General features: G+C 38.0%; 3 protein-coding genes across 4 annotated transcripts in view; 2 read left to right on the forward strand and 1 right to left on the reverse strand.

The window, feature by feature from the left end:
- Positions 1–2,928: 2,928 nt before the first annotated feature.
- Positions 2,929–20,812, reverse strand: LOC124171327 (elongation factor 1-beta'-like). The gene is made up of 4 exons (XM_046550476.1): positions 20,611–20,812; positions 19,841–20,075; positions 3,220–3,409; positions 2,929–3,125 (listed from the first exon to the last, which is right to left on the reverse strand). Exons 1-4 carry the CDS (start codon positions 20,670–20,672, stop codon positions 2,971–2,973), a joined length of 642 nt encoding a protein of 213 aa, XP_046406432.1. The 5' UTR covers positions 20,673–20,812; the 3' UTR covers positions 2,929–2,970.
- LOC124171325 (jerky protein homolog-like) lies at positions 8,558–10,412 on the forward strand. The gene is made up of 2 exons (XM_046550473.1): positions 8,558–9,944; positions 10,304–10,412. The coding sequence occupies exon 1, from the start codon at positions 8,768–8,770 to the stop codon at positions 9,923–9,925; it is 1,158 nt and encodes a 385-aa protein (XP_046406429.1). The 5' UTR covers positions 8,558–8,767; the 3' UTR covers positions 9,926–9,944; positions 10,304–10,412.
- Positions 20,813–21,346: 534 nt separating the features above from the next.
- LOC124171324 (NADH-ubiquinone oxidoreductase 75 kDa subunit, mitochondrial) overlaps positions 21,347–22,129 on the forward strand; it is a 151,010-nt gene continuing 150,227 nt past the window's right edge. The window contains exons 1-2 of one of the 2 annotated variants that reach the window (XM_046550471.1): positions 21,347–21,453; positions 21,920–22,083. In XM_046550471.1, coding sequence (XP_046406427.1) covers positions 21,925–22,083 — 159 coding nt within the window. In that variant the 5' untranslated portion in view covers positions 21,347–21,453; positions 21,920–21,924. The other variant, XM_046550472.1, reaches the window with a different exon arrangement.

Genomic DNA, 22,129 nt, shown 5'->3' on the forward strand with positions numbered 1-22,129 from the left:
TCTCTCCGTCCTCTCCACGTGTGTCATCACCTCGAGCCCCACGTGTGCTTGGTCCGCCTGATCAGTCTAGAGTGACGAGAGCATGTGCTTCGCTCTGCATTTATTTTTTTCTTCTTTTGTGGACAGTAATCAACGAAGATAATATTCCATCTAAACAGTCAGAATATACCAGGAACCCTTCGAGATATTTTCTTGTCTCTTGATGGAGCTTCAAAACCACGGGCTTCAGTTCACTAGAACTGTTCATGCTGCGTGATGTTCTTTCCGGCAATGTGTAGAAATTCTCGTCGGGTGCTCTTCCTGTGTGTGGTTATTTTTATTTATAATTAGGGAGCCTACGAAATGGGAATAGTGTTGAAAGGTAAACAAGAGACTTGCAAGTCTGTTTGTTAGGTTTTAGTTAAGTCATTGGTAAGGTGGATCTCAAGGGCCTATTATTGCATTCATACCCAATGGAAAGAAAATTCCATAAAAAGTGGTGTATGAAGTTACTTTGGAGACTGTTGAATTCCGCAGTCTTTAATTCATATGCTATTCACAGGGAACACACAATAGAAAATTGGCCCTATTATCACTTCGCGTGCAGCTGGCTGAGGTACTCTTAATATTGTTTAAATAGGCAACTCCATACGGACGGTGTGGACACAGAAGAGGGACATACGGTAACTCCGTAGGTCCTCATTCTGTGGTTTGGACAAGGGCGTCACTCCTTAATAATAATATTTATTACAGAGACAATCAATAAACAATAACAGTCTTACACAATTTAGTACCGACACACACCGAGAGACATTTCCTAAGGAGAATTCCTGCTGCTAGGAAGGAAACCCCCAAAGGAGGTGTGCAGTTTGTGCCAATCATGGGGAAAGAAGAGAAAGCTGGTGTGAACAATGTTCAGTGGATTGCTTCCTATCATGTCACTCAAAGCAGAATTACTAAGGTAAAGTCAATTGAATATTTTCATCTTGACGTTAGAAACAACAGAACTTACGTACTTATATGAAATGATTCGGTAATAATAGAACAAATTCAAAGAAATGGGCGAAGTTGCAATTTATCAAGTAGGCAAAATGGGTAATCCTATCGAAAATACCCAATTTGTTATGAAATTTTCAACCCCATATCACTAAAATAAATCATGTCTATAGAAAAAATGCATGGGATGCTAGATATCTGGCAGCTTGATCTAAGCTAAATTTCAATCTTTGAAAACTGAAAATTTATTCATTAGTTCAGAGAACGAGATACATTAAACAATAAATATTTATTAAAATTGCTTGAAAAATTATCACAGAGTAGCGCATTATGTAACACATTTTTACAATTATCTTCGACAATACTGATCATATATCATGAAAGTCAAACTATTGAATGATAGCATGCTAAAAAAGGCAAAGTCATCTAAATCTCATCCGGCTGCTTGGATGGGATTAGATTAAATGCCTGCTGCACTTGAGGGGTTAACACTTTTTTTAACGTTTATTTTCATAAGCCTTCTGTTGATTTCTCTGTAGTAAATTTGTGTCTATATTCCCTTTGTAGAAATTTTTCGTTTTATGTCACGAGTTTATTGATTATCAATAAAATCAATGATTTTACAATCATTGACGTAATTGGTGTTCGGATCAGGACATATTTAAAATTTATATTAATGACTTTCCTATTTCGTGGTACCGATTCGGCGATTAAGTACGCAAAAAACCGCTATTTATGTTGCTAAATCTAAAGGCAAAATTTCTTTCGGAGGTAACGAGATGAGCCTTGTCAGAGACGAAACTGGGGTTCATGAAACGATACCAGAGTGCGAAGAACGGGACTGACGCAAGTCTCGTCTCGTGGCAACATTACCATTCACATATATTGGCATCTGGAAGGGAATCCAGGTGGCACCACTAAATTAGGTGCCATGGCCGAATGGAGGTGATCGGTTCCTTAAGATGTTTGTTCGTGTGAAACGATAGCCAGCCAACACAATACCGTTTAGCCGAATATCAATAGCATTATGATGAAAAACATAGAAGTTCATGAGCAACAAAATGTGCGGCATTTATAATTGCACCAGCCAGTGTGAGATACCCCTAATTTGGGAAAGAAGTGGGAGCACGTCTTGAGAATGGGCAAGAGTTAGCTAGCTTATTTAAGAAAAAATTAGAATGGGTCATAGAGAAATACATGAAGGCACGACGTCAATGTATTATTTAATGCCTACTTATTATGTTTACTTTATCTCTGCAGGTGAGCTTTTGTGAGATCCCGGACACACTCCGAGGGCCTCGCTGAAGGGGTAGTACCGAGAGAGAGAGAGAGAGAGAGAGAGAGAGAGAGAGAGAGAGAGAGAGAGCAGGAGCGACTTCAACGTTACCAGATGTACATATCCACCTTAGTGTCTCACTGAAAAGGTGTGACTCATACGTGGCCACAGATATTTTGGGACCGGCGGCTAAACAATGTATACCTACTCCTTTAGTCCCAATTCCTTCTCTCGTTGAAAATAACGAAGAACATTAAACACAATGTTCTTCGCGCTAATTTGAAGCAGCATGTTGACTTTCTTCTCCATAGCACCTTCAATAAACACGCTCTGATGTTACTGTGGCGTTTCGTGTTCCGTCACAATATATAATCACCAAAAGAGGAAATTCACTTTAAGAAAAATCACTCAATTGGGATTCAATAATGCCCTATAAACACAGGTATAACACACCTCACAGATCACTGGCTTCCTTTTAAGTCAGTTGTCAGCAGAAACAGAATCACCCATCTAAATATTTAAAAACCACTTTCAATGAAATTGTTAATAGATATTGCAATTAGAGATTATTGCCCACTATGGTACAAATACTATAAAAATGCTTTCAAAAAGAGGATACAGAATAAGAAGATTATAAGTTACTGGTGAAAAGCTAAAGTGAAATGTAATTCCAGACATTTTATAAAGATATCACTTTATTATTTCCTGTACGTACAAAATTATATTTTATTGAATGCCGCTACATCAACAGATTGAACTAAGTCTTCAAATTCCTGAATTTCTTCAGTAAGGAGATCAACTGAGATTTTTTCATCTTCAACCACACACATAATCTGGAGCTTCTTGATACCAAAGGCCAATGGAACTAATTTAGCTATAAGAGCAAGAGAAAAATTTATGAAGCAATAATAAAATATCACAAGCACATTTGACATCATTAATAAACTTGGGGAAATTCTGATACTCACAGGCACCCCATACTAAACCATCCTTCTGAATAGACCTGACTTTCTCCTCCATCTGCTTCATGTCAGTTTCATCATCCCAAGGTTTGACATCTAATACAATACTAGACTTAGCTATAAGAGCAGGTTTCTTTGATTTCTTAGCAGCATATTCTTTCAACCTTTCTTCTCGGATCTTCGCCGCCTCAGCATCCTGCAATGAATAGAATAAAATTGTGGATGAAACTTTCCCACTTGCTCATTCAATGGGCCATCCTCAGAGACCCTATATCGCAGCCACTTAAAATCATTTGGCACATCGAAAGGAAAAAAAAACAAAAACATTCTTCATTCAGCAACATTATATTTCCATATCTGTATATAAAATAAATATATAAAATTGGGCCTCGTGGAGCAATGCGTTAAAGCTTTGCCAGTTAAAGGAGACTTCATCAAGCATCTCATATAGAAATTATCGATTTTAACTCTGAAAGTAGCTTAGAACTTTCCTGAGGAGATCAGCTAGACACTGATTGGAATCATTCTTCGGTCCATTCCATAAAAATGGGTAACTTCTGAAAAAAAATAGTCTTTTAAATTTAATTTATTATGCCATTACTGTCCTCTTATAACACTATATTAAGAATATTTACTAGGAATTTAAGTTAAAAACATTACAATATGAAGTTAACCTAGCTTTACAGTTGTCTCTTCATCAGCTGTTCAAAAATTACAATTTTCATGCCAAGCCAAAGCTTAAATAAATAGTATAGTATATATCTGTCTTCATTATACTAACATTAAAATATAGAACCAAATAAGAGTTTCTTTCACCAAGTTTTATTTATTTTACAATTATAAAATAAACTGTGCATAAAACATTGTGCTTAAAAACAAATGTTTCATTGTCCTGTACGTAGCATAAAGTAGATAAATTTCTTCCTTCAGCATATTTCTTGACAGACAGCAACTTTAAAAATGATTTTGCAAACAGCTTATGTCTAAAACTAAATGCTTAAGGCTCCCGGATACCTTGACCAAAAACTACGCTGCAGACGTCTAGGCAGATTCGTCTGAGGCCTCTGTTATTCTATGCACAAAACATTTGAATGCTTACTCACGAAGAAGAAACATCGATATTTGAAAAGATCGTCGTAATTTTTCATTTCTCGTTTTTCACACTGCAATATTGACCACGGAAGTACACTTTATTCAGCAAAATTGGCTGCCTATTACGGCGTGTATGATAATGGAACCCAATTTTTTTTACGTTCTTTTTAAACGATAATCTTTTGTCTTCATATAAATCCATGCCATTTTAATATACTCCTAATAATAGCGACACTAAGTCAATCTATGCGAACCTCTGCAAGCTATTTTTGCGTTCTCATCGGCAGCAACATTTTCCCGTTCACATCGCTCTCAGCCACTGAGCGAGTCTCAGCGTGCGGGAGAAGGGGAAATGGAGGGGGAAAGCGCTTGCACGGAGTCTGTTGCCTTCAGTTTGCCGGCAGCCGCCGAGTAGAATGTTATGGTATTGCTCTTGCTACGTGAGGGTTGCTTTTATATGTGTCATACGCAATTCGGAGCCAAATTTTAATCTAGTTCAACAACACACTCAGGGACAGTAATTGATTCACGGTAGACGCGCAGAACACCACATACTATTTAACAATGCATGATCCTATTGCCAAAATACTGCCATACCAGGATGATTTTTTCCGTGAATCTTTAGTTCCGAAGTTATTACAAAAAGACATATGAATACAACCAAGATGCATTTCCCACATTACATGCGTGGAGATGTACTTCGTACATTTACTATCGGTAATACCGGTTAATTCACAGTGGGGAGGATTGCTACAAATGACCCTGGTCAGTTCATATCCACTTCAGTACTGCATTGTACCCTGATACATCAGTTCATTTCGAGAGCAAAATTTTCCTCTCATCGGTGTAATCTTCCTTGCCATAATTTTATACGAAAAATAAGATAAATTATATTAATTCTGCTTAAAATGAAAGATTAGCTTTACATTTATGATTCTCGAATGTTTATTTTTAAGAAATTCATTAGTTTAAATGCCTAAAACTATGTAACTAATATAATTCTTGTTAGTTCGTGTCACGTCATAGATGACGCATCGTGTACCAGCGTGCATATTTAAATCCATGTGTTCTATTACCGAAATTTTCAATTTTCAGTAATTGAAGTTTTTTCTAACGTGCAAGTCAAGAACTCATGGACAACTTGTACTATTCATGATTCCCACGTACAAGATAATGATATAATTTTTCAGTGAAATGAGTGTCGTTTTTTGGATACTTAAAGATAGATAAAATATTTTAGGACTAGCTTAGTGTCTCTCATTATTTTAAACTTAAACAGAATATCATATCGCACACTATATCATTGATTCAGGGATCCATAATTCTGGAAAGTGGCAACAGGATGCACGAATGAGGAAAGGATTCCGCACTCGTGTCATCTCAATCTACGCAACACCGCATATTTTGTATTTTGCTGCATAAAAATGTGATAATTTGATTCTCATCTACCCACTGTCCAATTTATCTCTCGTCAATCCTCAGACCCTTTGTTTTTACTACAATTTCGCTCGCAGTTCCATCATTATCAACTAAGCCTTATAAACCGAAAAAATGGCCATTTGTTTATTTGAAACAAATACCCGTGAAAATGTAACATTATTTGAATGTTACATTTTTACGGGTATCGAGTGAAGGACTTCTGGTTAAATTAGAATGAAATCGTTATGACAAATGTTTATTTCTTTTATCGCAATAATCTTAGATCTTGGAACTCTTAATAATCGCAATCGCAATAATCTTATATAATAATCTTGCATTGGAACTGCCCGAAGAATTTTTTAATCTGGGATAGAAGTCATTGGAATATAGGCTTGCACTGGACGCTTCCTCAGAGACGATACAAGTTCAAATCACGCAAGTGCTAAAACAGGGTAGCTAATATGAGCGTATCTTGAACCGCTCGTTCACATCTTAGAGTATAATAACTATGGTTCACATCACAGGGTCTTAGGCCGTAGGCGGCGGAAGACTGACTTGATGTTCATGTGTCCATTGATGTTGCCACTTGGTCTTCCACCTCTGACAGCCCTTCCTTACTCTAGAATTTCATTTATACGCTCTTGTTATTAATAAAACATGTCCACCTTCTTGTTCACAATTTCGTCGATTTACCTGCGAAGCCAATATTTGCAGTAAATACGCCGCAAAAAGCATCTTTTTTAACGCTATATTTTTTTTACTCACGTCTCGAACTGAAAGCTTTGGCAGAATAAGTAATCGTCTCCAGAAGAGCAAAGGAACATATTCACCTATAAAAATAACATTTAAACAACTAACTTTTTATGCACACATAGATTATGTGAACATTCACGCCCATTCTAAAATTGGCAACAACGTCCACCAACGATATACGGCCTGAAAATAGCCAAAATGATTGAGTCCATCTACATCGATACTTATTAATTAATTTTTCTGTAGCATTTTATAAAAGGAAAATAGTAAAAAGAATCATAATATTAATTTTTGAGATAGATATGCTTCGTTAGTTTTCACATGAAAGACTTCTATCGGGGATTGCATTTGAAAATGGATTTAAAAATTTTCTTGACAGAGTACCACCATGCCTATTGCATTAACAGATGAAAAAATAAGATATGCAAGTAAAATGCAAAGAAGAGAAAGCATATTTTTTCATGAAGAAAGCATTGGTGAAGTGGTATAGCACTCTTGTTGGAAACTTATTTTATTGCTGGCACTGATAACTCAATATTTTTATCCATCTCATTGCGGGCATCATTGTAATACATGGTAATGAACAAATTGATAATACAGTAGAAGATCGATAATCCGGAAATCTATTTAACGGAATGATCTAAACAACGGAAGGTTTTCCCGGAGTTTTTCAAAATTTCTATTTTTTAAGTTGCATCGCCGAAAATATGGCTATCTAAGTGGTTAAATCGCCGTCTCAGAGCCTGGCTGTCTTCTCGCTAATCCCAAGAGATATAGTCAACTAATTTGCCGTTATTTTCTGTAAAATATTTCATTTCGTGATCCGGGATCCCTAGATGTAGTGATTTCGCGCAAAAGATTTCACGGAATCAACGTACCATGTATATTCCTCGAACTTTCCGGACTTCAGTAGAGGGATGAAAGTGGATTGAAGTTTACATTGTGCGCGCCGCACGCCCAAAATTACTTCAAATTAATCCGAGGAGATTTGCAGTTAAAATAAAACTGTAAGGAACATGAATGATAACTGCTTATTTTCTTACGATTGCCTTCTTTTTCACTCAATGAGCTCCGACCGTCAGGAAGAGGAATTCTATCGACGTCTTTAATCTGCATGCGCTCATTTTGCAGCAGTGAGAATCAACGTATTGCTTAAAACACATTTTTTCAGCTGGCATATTCCCTGGTGAAAGCACTATTTTCCGATCAGAAATTTGCCTTTTTTGAAAATCTACGAGCGAAATTACCAGTTGCTTCAATCGCGGGAGCCCTTTAGTAGTTTTAATATTGGATATGGCAATCCCTTTTCACAAGTAGATGTTCTCAAAACATATTTAACCCTTCCTAATGACCCGCGGTTGAACCTGAGATTGCGATAATTAAATCCAAGAGAAAAATGAAAGGCCACCATGCATTGCATTCTCGAGTTGGTCGTTGGGCGGGCGACCCCCGCCGCGAGGCCCTAAGACTCTCCCTATGAGTCATGCGGACTGGTCGAAAACGTCGACTGCACCACTCCACCCTTCTCCCAAAGACATTGTATTCGCCGCAGGTCAAAAATGACTCACAATGTCCCAATGACACGCCTTGTCGGTCACGTGAAATAGTTCTCGCAACATAATGTAACTCCGTGGGTCTCGTTGTCAGTTCTTTTCAGCTTCAGTAACAAGGCGTTTGCCATCAGATAGCGTTGTGCAGTTTGTGTCGTTAAGTGAATAACCCTGCAATAGATTGATTTTCATCTCTATTGGTCATGGAAGCAGCGATCGGATCCAAGAGAAAGAGGAAAACTCTCTCCCTTCAACAAAAAGTGGAGTTATTGAAAAAATTGGATCGAGGTGTTAGTGTGTTAAAGCTTCGTGAGGAGTATGGTGTCGGGCAATCGACCATTTATGACATTAAGGGACAGAGAGAAAAACTTTTGCAGTTCGTTTCGGAGTCTGACTCGTTGGCCGGAATTTCCAAAAGAAGAAATATACGGGGGCCGAGTAACAATGAAGTGGATAAGGTGGTATACGAATGGTTCCGGCAGCGACGAAGTGAAGGAGTTCCAATTTCCGGAGGAATAATAATTGAAAAAGCTAAATATTTCCACAAGGAATTACAAATCACGTCACCGTGCGAATATACGACAGGGTGGCTACAAAAATTTAAACAGCGCCATGGCATTCGATATCTGAAGGTTACCGGAGAAAAACTGTCAGCAGATCACGATGCTGCGGAAGATTACGTCAATGAGCTGGCAAAGTTGGTGGATGAACATAATCTTTCACCGGATCAGATTTACAACATGGACGAGACTGGATTGTTCTGGCGCTGTCTTCCCCGAAATACATTCGTTTGCCGCGATGAAAAGACTGCGAGCGGAGCGAAAGAATCAATGGAAAGGGTCACCATCGCAGCCTGTTCCAATGCTGCCGCGAGCCATAAATGCAAGCTCATGGTCATCGGTAAAAGTGCAAAACCACGCGTATTTAAGGGTATACACCAGTTTCCTGTGATTTACAGAGCCAATAAGCGAGCTTGGATTACGCAAGAATTATTTAAGGAATGGTTTCATACTAACTTTGTCAAAGAGGTCCGAAAAAATTTCAAGGCTCTTGGACTGCCTGAAAATGCAAAAATTTTATTGTTGTTGGACAACTGCCCTGCTCATCCTCCAGCAGAAACTCTCGTCGAGGAGAATGTTATAGTGTCTTTTTTGCCGCCGAACTGTACTGCTCTAATCCAGCCACTTGATCAGGGGATAATAAATAGCCTTAAGTGTCACTATCGAAGTGAAGTTATGAAAAATATCATCAACCGTGACACTGCTTTCTCCTATGAAGAATTTAAGAAGGAATTTACCCTTAAAAATGCAGTATGGTGTATTGCCGAAGCGTGGGATAAGGTTACTCCCCAGGTTTTGAAAAGATGTTGGAGTAATTTGCTGCCGGATTTTCAAAACCGCTGTGAGGAAACTGATGACATACCAGAATTTGATGGCTTCCAGGGTCCGTCGAATGATCCCGTTTCTCATTTTATAAATTTTGTGAAAGAGCTGGATGCCGACATAAGTGATGAAGATCTAAAAGAATGGAATGCCTGCGACAATAATGCCCCAGTGTACCAAAGCTTGACCGATGGAGAGATAATGGATGCAGTCACGGGTTCGACAGTTGATGAAGACGTGACCGACAGTGACTGCAGCTCTGATGAGGAGAAAATTACTACGTCGGACGCAATCACTTATGCAGAAAAACTCATAAAGTACTTGGAGCAGAGGCCCTCTTCTTCCAACGATATGGAGGTATTACACATGCATAGGTTGAAAAACAATTTAATACAAGAGAGACGCAGCCGCTGGAAACAGGTCAAACTTACCGACCTCATGAAGAACGCACCAACAACCAAGTGCGCGGATGTTGCTGCCACAGATACTGCGTGCCACTCCACCCATGGCAAATAAATATCCAATGGACGTAATGGTAAGCAATTTTTTCAATTTTTCGGGATTCATGCCGCTAGGGAACGCGTTGTTTATGAAGTTAATGCCAAGTAGATTTTCCAAAATACTCGCGTTTTCCGCCCTTAAAAGATTAGCTGCGACTATTAATATTAAATTGAAGAATTAACATTCAAATTCGATTGTTATTTACGGTAACGTACTCGAAGTGGGATTACCTCCGATCGGAGGATTTGATAATTACCGATAAATGTATGCTAGTAGTCGTGAAAACGACATGGAATTTGCGATAGCTGTATGTTGAAAAATACGGAGAGGCAAAATGTTGATATTCCAGTCGGATTGTAAAAATATTATTTGCCATATTTATTTCATTTACAGTTGGCCTTATCAAGAGTACCTCTGCGATTTACGGACGAAGAATATTTTCAAATGTTTTGAACCTTTTTTTAATCACAGATGGCAAATAGATATCCAAGATTCTCACCATAATATATATTCAATAAATATCCAAGATTCTCACGCCTTTCATCATGAATTTTATTGAGTTTTTCTTGATCCCTTACTCAGCAATACATCATTTCTGTTGATGCCAATGCACGTTCCGGAAAAAAATATTTTCCGTATTGCAGTGTTGCCTGCATCCAGGGAACAGATCTATTTACCGGAAATATCTTTAATCCGGAAAGGGTCTGGTCCCACGCATTCCGGATTATCGATCTTCTACTGTATTTATAGTGACTCCGGAGATGCTACAAATACAGATCTAGAAGATACTCCACAGACCAACAAAAACAAAATCTGACGCAGAAATTGCCCATATAATGCTGGTAGAATTCATATGGAGAAAGAAGTAGACGAGGTAATAATAAGTGGAATCCCTGGTTTAAAAAATCAAGTAATGATGGGTAACTATAATGCCTCAGTCGGGGAGGGAGGAAGGGCTACGAAATAGGAGATTTTGGATCAGGGAACGTGAAACGATCGGGGAGAGAAATCTATAAAATATTGCAGGAGAAACAAGTTATTCATCACAAAGGCCTGGTCCAATTATCCTTAAGTGCGAAAGTCCACCAGGAAGAGTTCAAGGGATACGGAGATACACCAGAAAGACCACATAATAGTAAAGCAGACGTTTAGGAATGGCAAAAAATCTAGCACATTCTCCCTAAGGTGAATGAAACGAAACGTAACATTCAAAAGACAAATAGAATATTAAAACTTTAATGGGAATATAAGGAGAGATTACCAGAAACTTCTGGAGATTCGAACGGTAAAGAAAACCTGGATAATGAAGGAAACTAAAAAAGAAATTGCGGTGATATGGAAGTGGAAGAATGTAGACACAGTACAGGGAAAATTCTAAGTAAAATTAATCATGCATTACGGTGAGAAACCAAGAAGAGAGAAAGAATTAGTGGAAAACAAGGAGAGACTGCGAGGAAATGGAAAAGATTCAGAAGTAACGAGAGATAGACGAGTTGTACGTCAAGGTGAAGTTGCTATCTGGCGGCAAAAGAGGACAAGCCATGTCAAAAATTAATGATAAAAATGGAAGGATGCTAACTGAGCCAACCGAGGTTCAGAGTAGATGGATGGGGAAAGAGGAGGATCTGCATGACAGCGTAAACAGGCAGGAAAGATTTCACATGTAGAAGGGGCAGTGGTGTAGCATAATCTTGAGCCAAGGAAGAGGCCGCTTCTAAGACATGGAAATCGAGGGAGCTCTCCCTGATATGAAACCTAGGAAAGGTGTGGGTGGATAATATCCCATGTAAGCTGCAGAATAATCTAGGTTAGAATGGTAAGAGAAGGTTATTCGAACTAGTACGCAACATATATGAGGAAGGGTCTTGGTGGGAGGATTTCGCGACAGTGGACAATAAGGATAAAGTGGTACTAAGGATATTTAAGACAAGAACAGAGAAAGGGACTATCAATTACTTGGGCGAAGATCAGTTTTGATTCAGAAAAGGTAAGTGAAGATCCAACTGCGGTAATGAGGTCGCTGGTGAAGAGGAACCTAGACTATAATCAGGTTGTGTTTGTGTTCTTCGTGGATTTTGAAAAAGTATTTCATGGAGTGGACTGGGTAAAGTTGATGGATGATCTCAATAAAATAGGGGTAGATTGGAGGGATAGGCAACTCATTTGTAATCTTCATACGGCCCAGACTGCGCAAGTGAAGGTGGTGGACGGAGAAACTGGAAGGGCAAGCTTTGGCCGAGTAGTAAGGCAAGACTGTTCACTATATCCATTGCTTTCTAGAGTATATGCTGAGGTGATGGCATGAGAAGCGTGGGATGAGTTGGGAACTGGAGTAAAAGTGGGAGGAATGATGTAAAATCAGTAAGGTTCACGGACGATCAGACGTTGATTAGCCAGTCAGCGAGAGGCCTGAAGGCTATAGTGGATGCATTAGACAAGAGATGCGATGAATATGGCATGAGGATTACTCACAAGAAGACTAAAGTCATAATTAAGTTAGCCAAATTTCTAGGAAATTTAAAAGTACCCACGCGACATTTTACTCCTTTTACAATAAATGTTACCCACAATTTATTAAAACTATTAATAATGTGTTAGTGCAATCATAATTAAACTACTTGATAACCTGCTGGTGAGGGGTATTAAAATTCGAGCAGTTGGATGCTGATTCTCCACAAAGCAATAGACCGATTGCTACAAAATATAATTTGAACCGTTCTTCCCTATAAATTTGTAGATTTACAGTTCTCCCTTTACGTCACCATTTCCTTTTCAAAGTATCCAAAATTTTCTACCCCATAAGTGGATATAAACTTTAAGAAGAATCTGAAACCAATGTATTAAACTTAAGACCAACAAATATTTATATTTTGCCGACGCCAAATTTTACCGTTCAAACGCTCATTTGTCCATGTAAAACAAAATTATTTTCTTGATGGTCAGAAAGTACAGTGAGTCCTCGTTTAACGTTGTTGATTCGTTCCTGAAAAAGTCGACGTTAAGCGAAACAACGTTAAACGATGCAGTGTTTCCCATAAGAAACAATGTAAAAAAATTAAATAGGTTCCTAGCCATGATCCTAACAATCCATTTCTTCGTGAAGAATCCAGAATTTCCCGGGCGAGAATCCAAGGAGGCCAATTACCGGAGCCGTAACTTTAAGCAGACTTCGTGACCAATCGGGAGACACATGAATCAGGCCAAAATGAAAAAATCTGAATCTGACACTCGGAAGCACGAGGATGAAGGGCGAGTCAATTTTCGTGATGATATGAATTCTTTAACCCGGCGGAAATCTCGTGAAACATTCATTACCGATTATTCACTTCAGCATGATAACGATTCATTCGAAACGAAACGAATTTTCATAACGAAAAGGTTGGGAAGAAGGCATTTTTAAATGAAATATAAAAACTAAAAAGAAAGTATTTTAATGGCGAAACATCGATATTTTCAGTAACAGAAGAAATTTTAATTGTAAAAACTCGACCTGCAAACCTAAAACTCGACCGATCTCTCCAGCAGTTGCACCTTCATCAATTCTTTTAATAATACCAAGTTTTTGTTCTAATATCGCCGTTTTTTCTTCACGTCTGAAGAACCACCAGGATAGCCTCTTCTTCGTGGACATTTTTTTCTGTTGGCATCACAAAAATATACGGATAATGGGTAAATGAGGCGATAATTATTCGCTCAGATGCATATTTAACATACGCTACCCACGCCAACCTTTTCTGTCGAACGAAAATTACCAATCGCATTAATATAGTAATATTTACTATACATCAGATGCGCTTGCATTCTATTCGCCATTCATTTTTTTTTCGCCGCGCATAATTTGAACAACGTTATCGCGAAGCAATAACGACGTTAAATGATAAAGGGTTTCAATTTTTGGACAACGTTATCGTGAAACAACGTTAAACGGGACGACGTTAAACGAGGACACACTGTATATGAGAATCAAATAGTTTAACATCTTTTTTTTAAAGATTAAATAAATGGTAACTTAATGAAGAAAATCCAAATAAAATAATTTGTTAATAGTGCGTTTAATGCTCAATATATTTTTTTGCACGACAGGTTGAAATTTAATAAAAATTGCTATTTTTTCAAGCATTTATTATGTTTCGTATCTGGTCTCTTACTAATTTTTCCAATTCGTATTGTCATTTGTCTTGAGGTATCCTACAGGCAAGGCCTAAATGGGATTCCTACTTTATCCTTATTTATTTGAAATGTAAAATATGCTTTTAATGAGGATTCCACCGATAAATAAAAATAAATTGGTTAATTATTTATGCGGTTCGTAAAGATTCACGAGCTACGATTGAGACACAAGATAAAAGTAGGTGGACAAAAACCAAGAAAGTGAAGCGGACGGAGACGAGGAGGTACGACGAAGTGTAGGACATAGTACGAGAGGAGAGAAATTTGTGTTACAGGAGAGAATTTTTGGTAAACGAGAGATAGGAAGGAAATAAGAGATTTGATGGAAAGGAATTTCATAGTGAATTGAAGAGGAAATCCATGAAAGGAGGAAGTATAGCCAGAATGTTGCATAAAAACTCATTACAAACCTACCTTAATCAGTAGGTTACTTTAGTAGTAATACATAAATTGACACATATTTTCGTACGCATTATTTTTATGAAAATTGTAAAAATGCCTAAAATACCATGACACGCGTCTTCGTCATCCCTATGTCCAGTTGCAGCCTCCAGGAAGAAGAAATTTCCCCCCTGAGATTCTCCACTTGATGATTACTGTGAAATCCGGGAAGGAAATACACATTTATCTAAAGCGAAGATCACAAGTTTTCATAAAATCCAGGGGAAACAGAATGTTTCACGAAATGGGCATTGCATATTTTTTCTTTTGCATTCCATGTGGATTTATTTAAGAAAAAAATTAGAGGGACAAGGCTTTATCGGAAAACCTCATGGCGTTGAAGTTAAAAACATTTTACCTTCTTCCAGAAATATTTAAATTGGAAAAAGTAGGACATTAATTCTTTTATGTATCGGGAGTTACGTTTTTCATTGAAAACAAAATCTCTGACATATTTTGATGGGTTGAAACACCATGAAGAACAAACGATATTCTCAAAAAGCCAAGGAATAAAAATGTACCTTTCAATTCTTACTCGCCGGATTATCTCGCTACTACATGAGATTGCTCTAATTAGTAACCAAATCAATTTTTTTTAAATATTCGAATACTTCCAGGTTTTTGGAGACAAAATCTCACTAATCTCTGTGCTCTACACTTCCATAAATATTATCCATTTCCCAATCTCGAAGACCGCCATGTTGCCTTGAGATACGTCTACTTCCATGCGGCGGAGAGACTATGCGCGGAGACACTCGGCTAGCTAGCTGTTCAACTGTCACAAAACCAAGTGGCCAAGTTGGCGAGAGGGTTCCCAAAATTTCAGTCATCTAAACCCCATCCCCTCCACATCGCTCAAATCAATTTTGGATCAATTTTGGTTCTTTCTTCAGTAGGAAGTACTATAATATACACGCAACATCATGTAATAAGCTTCATTCCTGTGGAATTATAGTGACCCATTAATGCTTGTAAATTGGACGTACAGTTAGTCCTCTTCCTACACAAATTGGATTTACGAACTTTCAGAGATATGAACATTCGAAAAATTCAAGCGTGCCCGAAATTTCAAAATTGGTGCCTTCTGAGTTTGCCGATGCGACACGATGTGGCGTAGAGGAACTTGCACTTTGGGCATAATCTGAACAAAGTATCATTTAATCCGGTGTGAAGCCAGGAACTGTTCAGCATTTTGCCCATTCTTCCTTCCCGTGGACAGCGATGTTTTCGGCTCCAGCTGCATTGCAAGCTGGATCAGTTCATCACAATCGTGAGTTAACGCAATATTATGATGCAGTGTTGAATTCTGCAGGATAACCACTCTCCTCGATGCCTTATGTAGGTCTATCAACTAATGAGCAAGGTCTCAGAATGCATCTTCATCATATATTGAGGACTTGTGTATAATTTAATCACGTATATTATTCACTAGACTCTTAAGATTTTAAGTGTGGGAGATAGAAGAGACAAGAATTTTTGACGAAGTATGTTTCTTTTTCTTTCAATGATTCCTGAAAGACACGTTCCTAAGAACTTCGTTATTACAAACCCTCGGTTTTTCGGTCCCACGAACTTCATAATAACGAGAGTCTACTGTAACTAAAAAGTGTGCTCAGAGCACTCATGAATTTATAGGCAAGGTGTTGCATGATGCATTGGTTGGTAGAACGGACAGGAATTATGTTTATGTCACTAGATCACAAAGTAGCAGAGGACTGTGGTAGAAAGCAGGGGTGCAGCTAGGAATTAAGTCTAGGATGTTTCTAGGCGCAACTAATAGTGGGGAGTTTGGGGGTATGGAACACCCTCCAGGGGAAGTGGGAGAGGCGGGGGGCCCTCCCCCAGAATTTTTTTTAATGATAAATGGTTCAAAATGGTGAGTTTTACGGCTTTTGGAGGGATATTTTATTAATTTTTTACAAGTAATGTTAATTCAATCAAGTTAAATGGATTAAACTTGAAAATTTCTCTGAGCTCTGGGGGGGTTTATCCCCCAACCCCCCCCCCTCGATGCGCCACTTGTAGAAATGATGCATTGCAGCAAACAGAAAATAACAAGTGTGTGCAAGTTGAGGTTCAGAGGGGTAGGGGAGAGGTTATAAAAAGTGAAGTGAGTGAAATGGTAAGACGTGACTGTTTAAATCATTTGCATTATCTGATTTTGCCTCCCCAATATACATATTGTTCTTCAAAGCAGAAAGGAGGAACTTAGTTTCTTTTGTCTCAGTGTGAGGTAGACCTCAGGTGTGAAAATCACCGGGATAGTTGTTCTCAATTAGACGTGGCACTAGAATCTACAATCACCTACAGCCAGCACTGCTCATGTTCCAGGGCATGACTGATTACAGCAAGTGTTATTTTTGTGACTAATACTACTTGGGGACCCAGGTCAGAATCACATGTGGACTACGTGAAGTATTATACACTTATGTATACTTAATTCACTATACATAAGCAGAGTACGGCCGTAGGTGAGAGGAGGGGCTTACTCGAGGGACCTGATGCTGCGCGAAATCTTTACATGCGAATATCTCTCGAACCCGGGCCTATGTGGAAGAAAGCCGTGACACTTTTTCTACCTTACCTATATAGTTTTAGAAAATAACATCCGCATCCAGATCCTGAACATCACTTTGGCGACTTCTCCTTGTAAGCCATGCTTCTAATTTATTTTAAATGTGAGTAAATGGCTATTGAAATTTGGCTTATAAGAAGTGTACAGTCGAAGGACCTAGGGGTGGGTTGGGTAACACTCTGCGGAAGCCACACCAAAGGCCAGCTTCCGCTAAATATATATGCAGATTCTTGAACTTTCTTAAAGGAAGCAAGCCTTCAGCACTGCTTCTGCTGCGCGCAACCCAACCCACCTCCCAGGTCCATTGCATGTGCACTGCTTATTGGCCCGAGCAAGTCCTAAATACTGTGATTTATATAAATACCATTGCCCGACCCAACCCAAACCCAGCTTGGCATATTTGTATTTCGCAGTTTAAACAAGGAATCACTACGCGTGGTGCATTTGCAGGAAGTAGTCCTAACTTAAGATATATGATAACCACCTTATTTTACATCCGATTTAGAAAATACTTGCATCATTGTTTTTCATATAATTACAAACATTTTCAGCACCAAAAATAATTACTTATTATGGAAAAATTATTTTCCAGTTATTCCAACTTATAATTAATTTACTGGCTTTTCCGCCACGAAAAATTATAATTTTCGTATTCAGTTTTTACGGTTTTGGTAATATTAGAAAGAAATAATACCTAAAAGAAGCGTGCATAGAAACTGAATAATCACCACCACTTTTTTTGTATTTTTTCTTTCTCCATATTATCTATTAATTTTCCATTACTTTTAACAAGTGGCCAATGTCCCATTCGTAACACTAGATTAAAAAATTGTAACTTAATTTAAAATGTTTTGTTGACAATTTTGAACAAATGTACTTGAAGCACCCTTTTTAAAGGCGTGGTTACTCGGTGCATTAACCCGTACGGGTTAATGTATGAATGTGTGTCTGTTTGCATGTCTGAATTCATGGACGTTTGCGTGAACAAAAAGCATGAATGAGCGGTTACATGGTACATGCGTTCGCTCAAGATTTCACACATTTTCTCGTAACGCGAGACGTTTAGTTTTTGTTTATTCCCTTTATGGTGCACAAAATTTAAATGTGTAAACAGTATCATTAGGTAGGAAGCAGACGATACCTACCAGAAAATAATTCCCTTTTCGTTGTTTCCTGTAGGACCAGGAAATTTCACATACTGGTAATATATTTGCGCTGCCGTGTAAACAGTGGTGTTCATTGTAGTTGCCAAAGTTGTTTCATTTCATGCCAGTAATATTTATTTATATTTAATATTTATCGTTATCGCTCGCTTAATGTTATCTCAATAGTACTCTATTTATATCAAAACGTTATCAAAGTTAATACTTAGGCTGAAAATTTGTTGACGCATCTTGTTTTTAAGCAGTGTTTACTAGACATTTTTCTGTCATCTGTTTCACTGAGTGTAGATGATGTATGAGGGTAGATATTTTTAATAATTTGTTCTACTTTTGTCCGGGACGGTTATAAAGTTAAGAAGATATTTGCTGTTGATGGAAAAGATGTTGGTTTAGAGATCTGGTTGATTTATGAATTTGCTAATGTTAGTCGTCTTTTTGTGGTGGACCAGTGCATTCCCACCTCAGACGTATAAAAGGTAGAATTGTCGTTAATTCGTATGATATAAATAATGTTTAAATGCGTTCTATTAGTCGTATATGATAGCCGTTGTATTTCACAAATGCCGTGTTGAAAACTGTTATAACCTCATCGATTGTTTTGTTCCGGCATAATACAACCAATAAGATACCATAGGCATAATCTTGATATGCCCGGCATACATACAGGGATATTCTATATGAATATTAGTGTAAATGGTGAGTTTGTGGTATGATTCAAGCTCTTACGATATAGTACAAATACGCGTAAAGAGTTACTGAATAGCCCTGCAGATGACAACTAATTGTGTCGTTTCCCACCAGGTGGCACTGTTATCAACTTGTGCGAATGCATGGACGAAATTAGAACAGGTTCTATTTTCCGTTCATGCATTTGTACATTTTGGGGTGGTTACACGGTGAATTTTTCTGTTCAGTCTCGCGTTCATACATTTAGACATTAACCCGTACGGGTTAATGCACCGTGTAACCAGGCCTTTAGGCACATGAAACAAATTAGCAACATTAAAAATTGTAGTTGCGCTGAAATAATATTTTTCATAACACGAGCTAAAACAGAGGTTGACCCAGCTTGTCCCATACATAACAGACATTTCTTTCTGCAACCATCAGAGCAAATGATTAAACAGTTAAGGCCTACACTTAATAATTGTTATAAATATTAGGGGCGGAAAAATTTACTTAAAAGTTGTAAAATTTGGTATCATGTCCCATACATAACGGTGGTATGATCCTCTAAGTGGCACCAGGTTACAGTTTATACCCCAAGAAACCCAATACAAAAATGACCCGAGTTGTCTTAACATCCTTAATGGTTGCTCCAACTCAAAGCCTACATGGAGCCAAGGCACTCGCCAACCCCGTGCAAATTCTTCGCAAAATTTTTGTTCACAACGAAAATAATTTTGGGTTCAGGGATAGTAATAAATATAAAACTACGCTCCGAGTGCACTTTAAGTATGGACGTCCATGCCAAAAATAATATTCTCCCTACCATGGTGCAAACATATGGCAATTTTTTTGGCATAAAGCATAATTTCATACACAACAGCCGAAGTTAAAATTCGAAATATCTCATAATACCTCTTCATCGTCCGAACCGAACAGGTCCAAGTCATCATCGTCATCCTTGGCAGCTGGTTTGGAAGGTTCAGGCTTGCTTGGTGTTTTCGTAATCTTTTTCTCCCCTGTGAAATTCTTAATTTCACTTCCAAAGGATTTAATATGGTTGTACCACCTTAAAGCATGTGGCGTTGCATTTGTTGGTGGCTTAGTAATAGCTTCAAAATGGCTAGCATCAGATTGTGACGGCACGTATCTGTCAACAAAATATTTTAAAACACCTTATCAAGCTGAAAAATGCTAGTAAAGAAAATGAAATAAGCATTCCATTGTACATAAAAACAGGTTTGAAAATAATTTAAAGAAAATCAATCACTCCTCTCCAGTCGTTGCAGAATATGATTTGTCAACAAGAAAACACCGGAGAGCCTGACAATCAATATTACAAAATGATTGTGATTCATTTAACACTGAGACTGGCCAAAAATCATCCGAACGATCATTTTACCAAGCAATGCGGTGTAGGAGTACCTATTCAGAAATGACATAGGGCGTCCTCGACAAGATACACAACACATACTTCCAGATACCAAGTTTAATTTACCTGAGAGCAGTGTTGCGGACTTAGAACGTAGGAGAACTCAAATATTCGAAGTTAAATGACACGTTTACATGCATAAGATAACGGTTCCAATGAATAACGACACATTTAGGACACCGGTTGTCCCTAAGAAACGAGGAATGGCCCCCGCGACACGTGGTACATTTCTTCGAAACAGTAGTTCGCTTACCCGTCCACATAACTGTGGTCTGCGAGGTAGGCATCCAAAGATTTAATATCTCCAAGAATCATTTTCACCGAAAAAGGAGTGAATACTTAAATTTTGACAAACAGCCTCAGACTTGTTCAGCCACGATTGTACCGGGCCTGCTGAAAGACCGAAAAGATGGATGAGAAGGGTGGGGGAACGGAAAACACGGGCAATCCTTTTCTTCAACCAAAAGACAACCGAATGTATAATCAAGCATTTATCAAATTTAAATTTGAGGAGATACCTTGCTTTTTTTTAAATTCTAAGCTCATGAATGTAATTTTCCAAGATATTAGTTAAAAATTAGCACGCGCAACAGAAAAGAATATATACATAAGAATGGATTACATTAAATACAAGGTTACACCGATTTTAGCGCTTATTAGGTACCTCTGCTAACTAGCTAAAAATTAGCAGCGAATACCTAGCATAAATTTGGTAGATAGAATTTGTAGCTACAGCTGCGCTAACTAGAACAGAGATAGTCATATTAGCTAAAACTGAGGATTTCTGAGTACTATTTCGATTTTTGTGTTTAGGAAACGTTGTCAGTCAGATATTTCATGCCATTATTTTCATCACTTTCTTACAGAAAACAGCCCTTCGTCGAGTGTTCTTATATTTTGCTCACAAGCGCAAAGCTCGTTATGAAGTCCTTTCTTACTTACATTTTCTTTGACCATAGTTGTTCGAATTTGCGCTTGTGGCGCTAATGTAGGATAAAAACCTCAGCTGATTCGCAGCGTAAAACGAAGCTTCTTGAAGGCTGTTGAAGGGTCCGAGACGGCCTGAACAAACGATTGAGCAGTAGGAACCTTTCAGGTAATTATTGCAATTTCGTTGTTGACCTACGGAATAAAGTTCTTTCTTTCATAAAACTAGCGCTTCATCAATTTCACGTGTGAGCCCGTAAGTGTGAAAATACAGCAAATACTTGTGTAGGAAACTTAAATGTTGATTTCCATTAATCATGAAACTTTATTATGATTGAAAATATTGGTTAAGTACATCGATTATTTATAGTACAGTTGCATAATTTTTATTTGGAAGTTCTTTAATCGCGTTTGTTTCAAGGGCTGTATATAAATTGCGTACTTGTCTTTCATTACCAAGTGTTGCTCTCTTTTATTTATTAATTGGTAATACAATACGCAGTCGAGAATTTAAGGTGCCGGTTCTCAGTTGAAGCAAAGATGTGATATAAACCTATCTTGATTTGTGAAATTGATATTACTACACTTTTCTACTCGTCATTTTAATTATTACGGGCTAACATTTTGCATTTTAGCCAAAATGTTAAGGGTCCCTTTGGCGAGGGCCCTCTGCTCGCCCGTAGCTCGGGCCAATTTCCCTGCTACAACCAGAGGAACAGCAAGCCAAGCTCCTGAGAAAGTAGAAGTATTTATTGACGACAAGAGTGTACTAGTTGAGCCTGGCACCACTGTGCTGCAGGTACTAAGTTTATTTCTCCTATGGATGTCGATTTGGTTAAGCTTAT

The sequence above is a fragment of the Ischnura elegans genome, chromosome X (assembly GCF_921293095.1).
Source record: "Ischnura elegans chromosome X, ioIscEleg1.1, whole genome shotgun sequence".
In the NCBI taxonomy this organism is placed as follows: domain Eukaryota; kingdom Metazoa; phylum Arthropoda; class Insecta; order Odonata; family Coenagrionidae; genus Ischnura; species Ischnura elegans.

Bases quoted from the DNA above. Each gene is read 5' to 3' on its own strand.
- LOC124171325 (XM_046550473.1), top strand. From the start codon at position 8,768: ATGGACGAGACTGGATTGTTCTGGCGCTGTCTTCCCCGAAATACATTC.
- LOC124171327 (XM_046550476.1), bottom strand. From the start codon at position 20,672: ATGATTCTTGGAGATATTAAATCTTTGGATGCCTACCTCGCAGACCAC. The intron at 20,076-20,610 runs GTAAGCGAACTA...TTTTGTTGACAG, and splicing joins GACCACAGTTATGTGGACGG to ATACGTGCCGTCACAATCTG. The intron at 3,410-19,840 runs GTATTATGAGAT...TATTCATTGCAG, and splicing joins TCGGTTCGGACGATGAAGAG to GATGCTGAGGCGGCGAAGAT.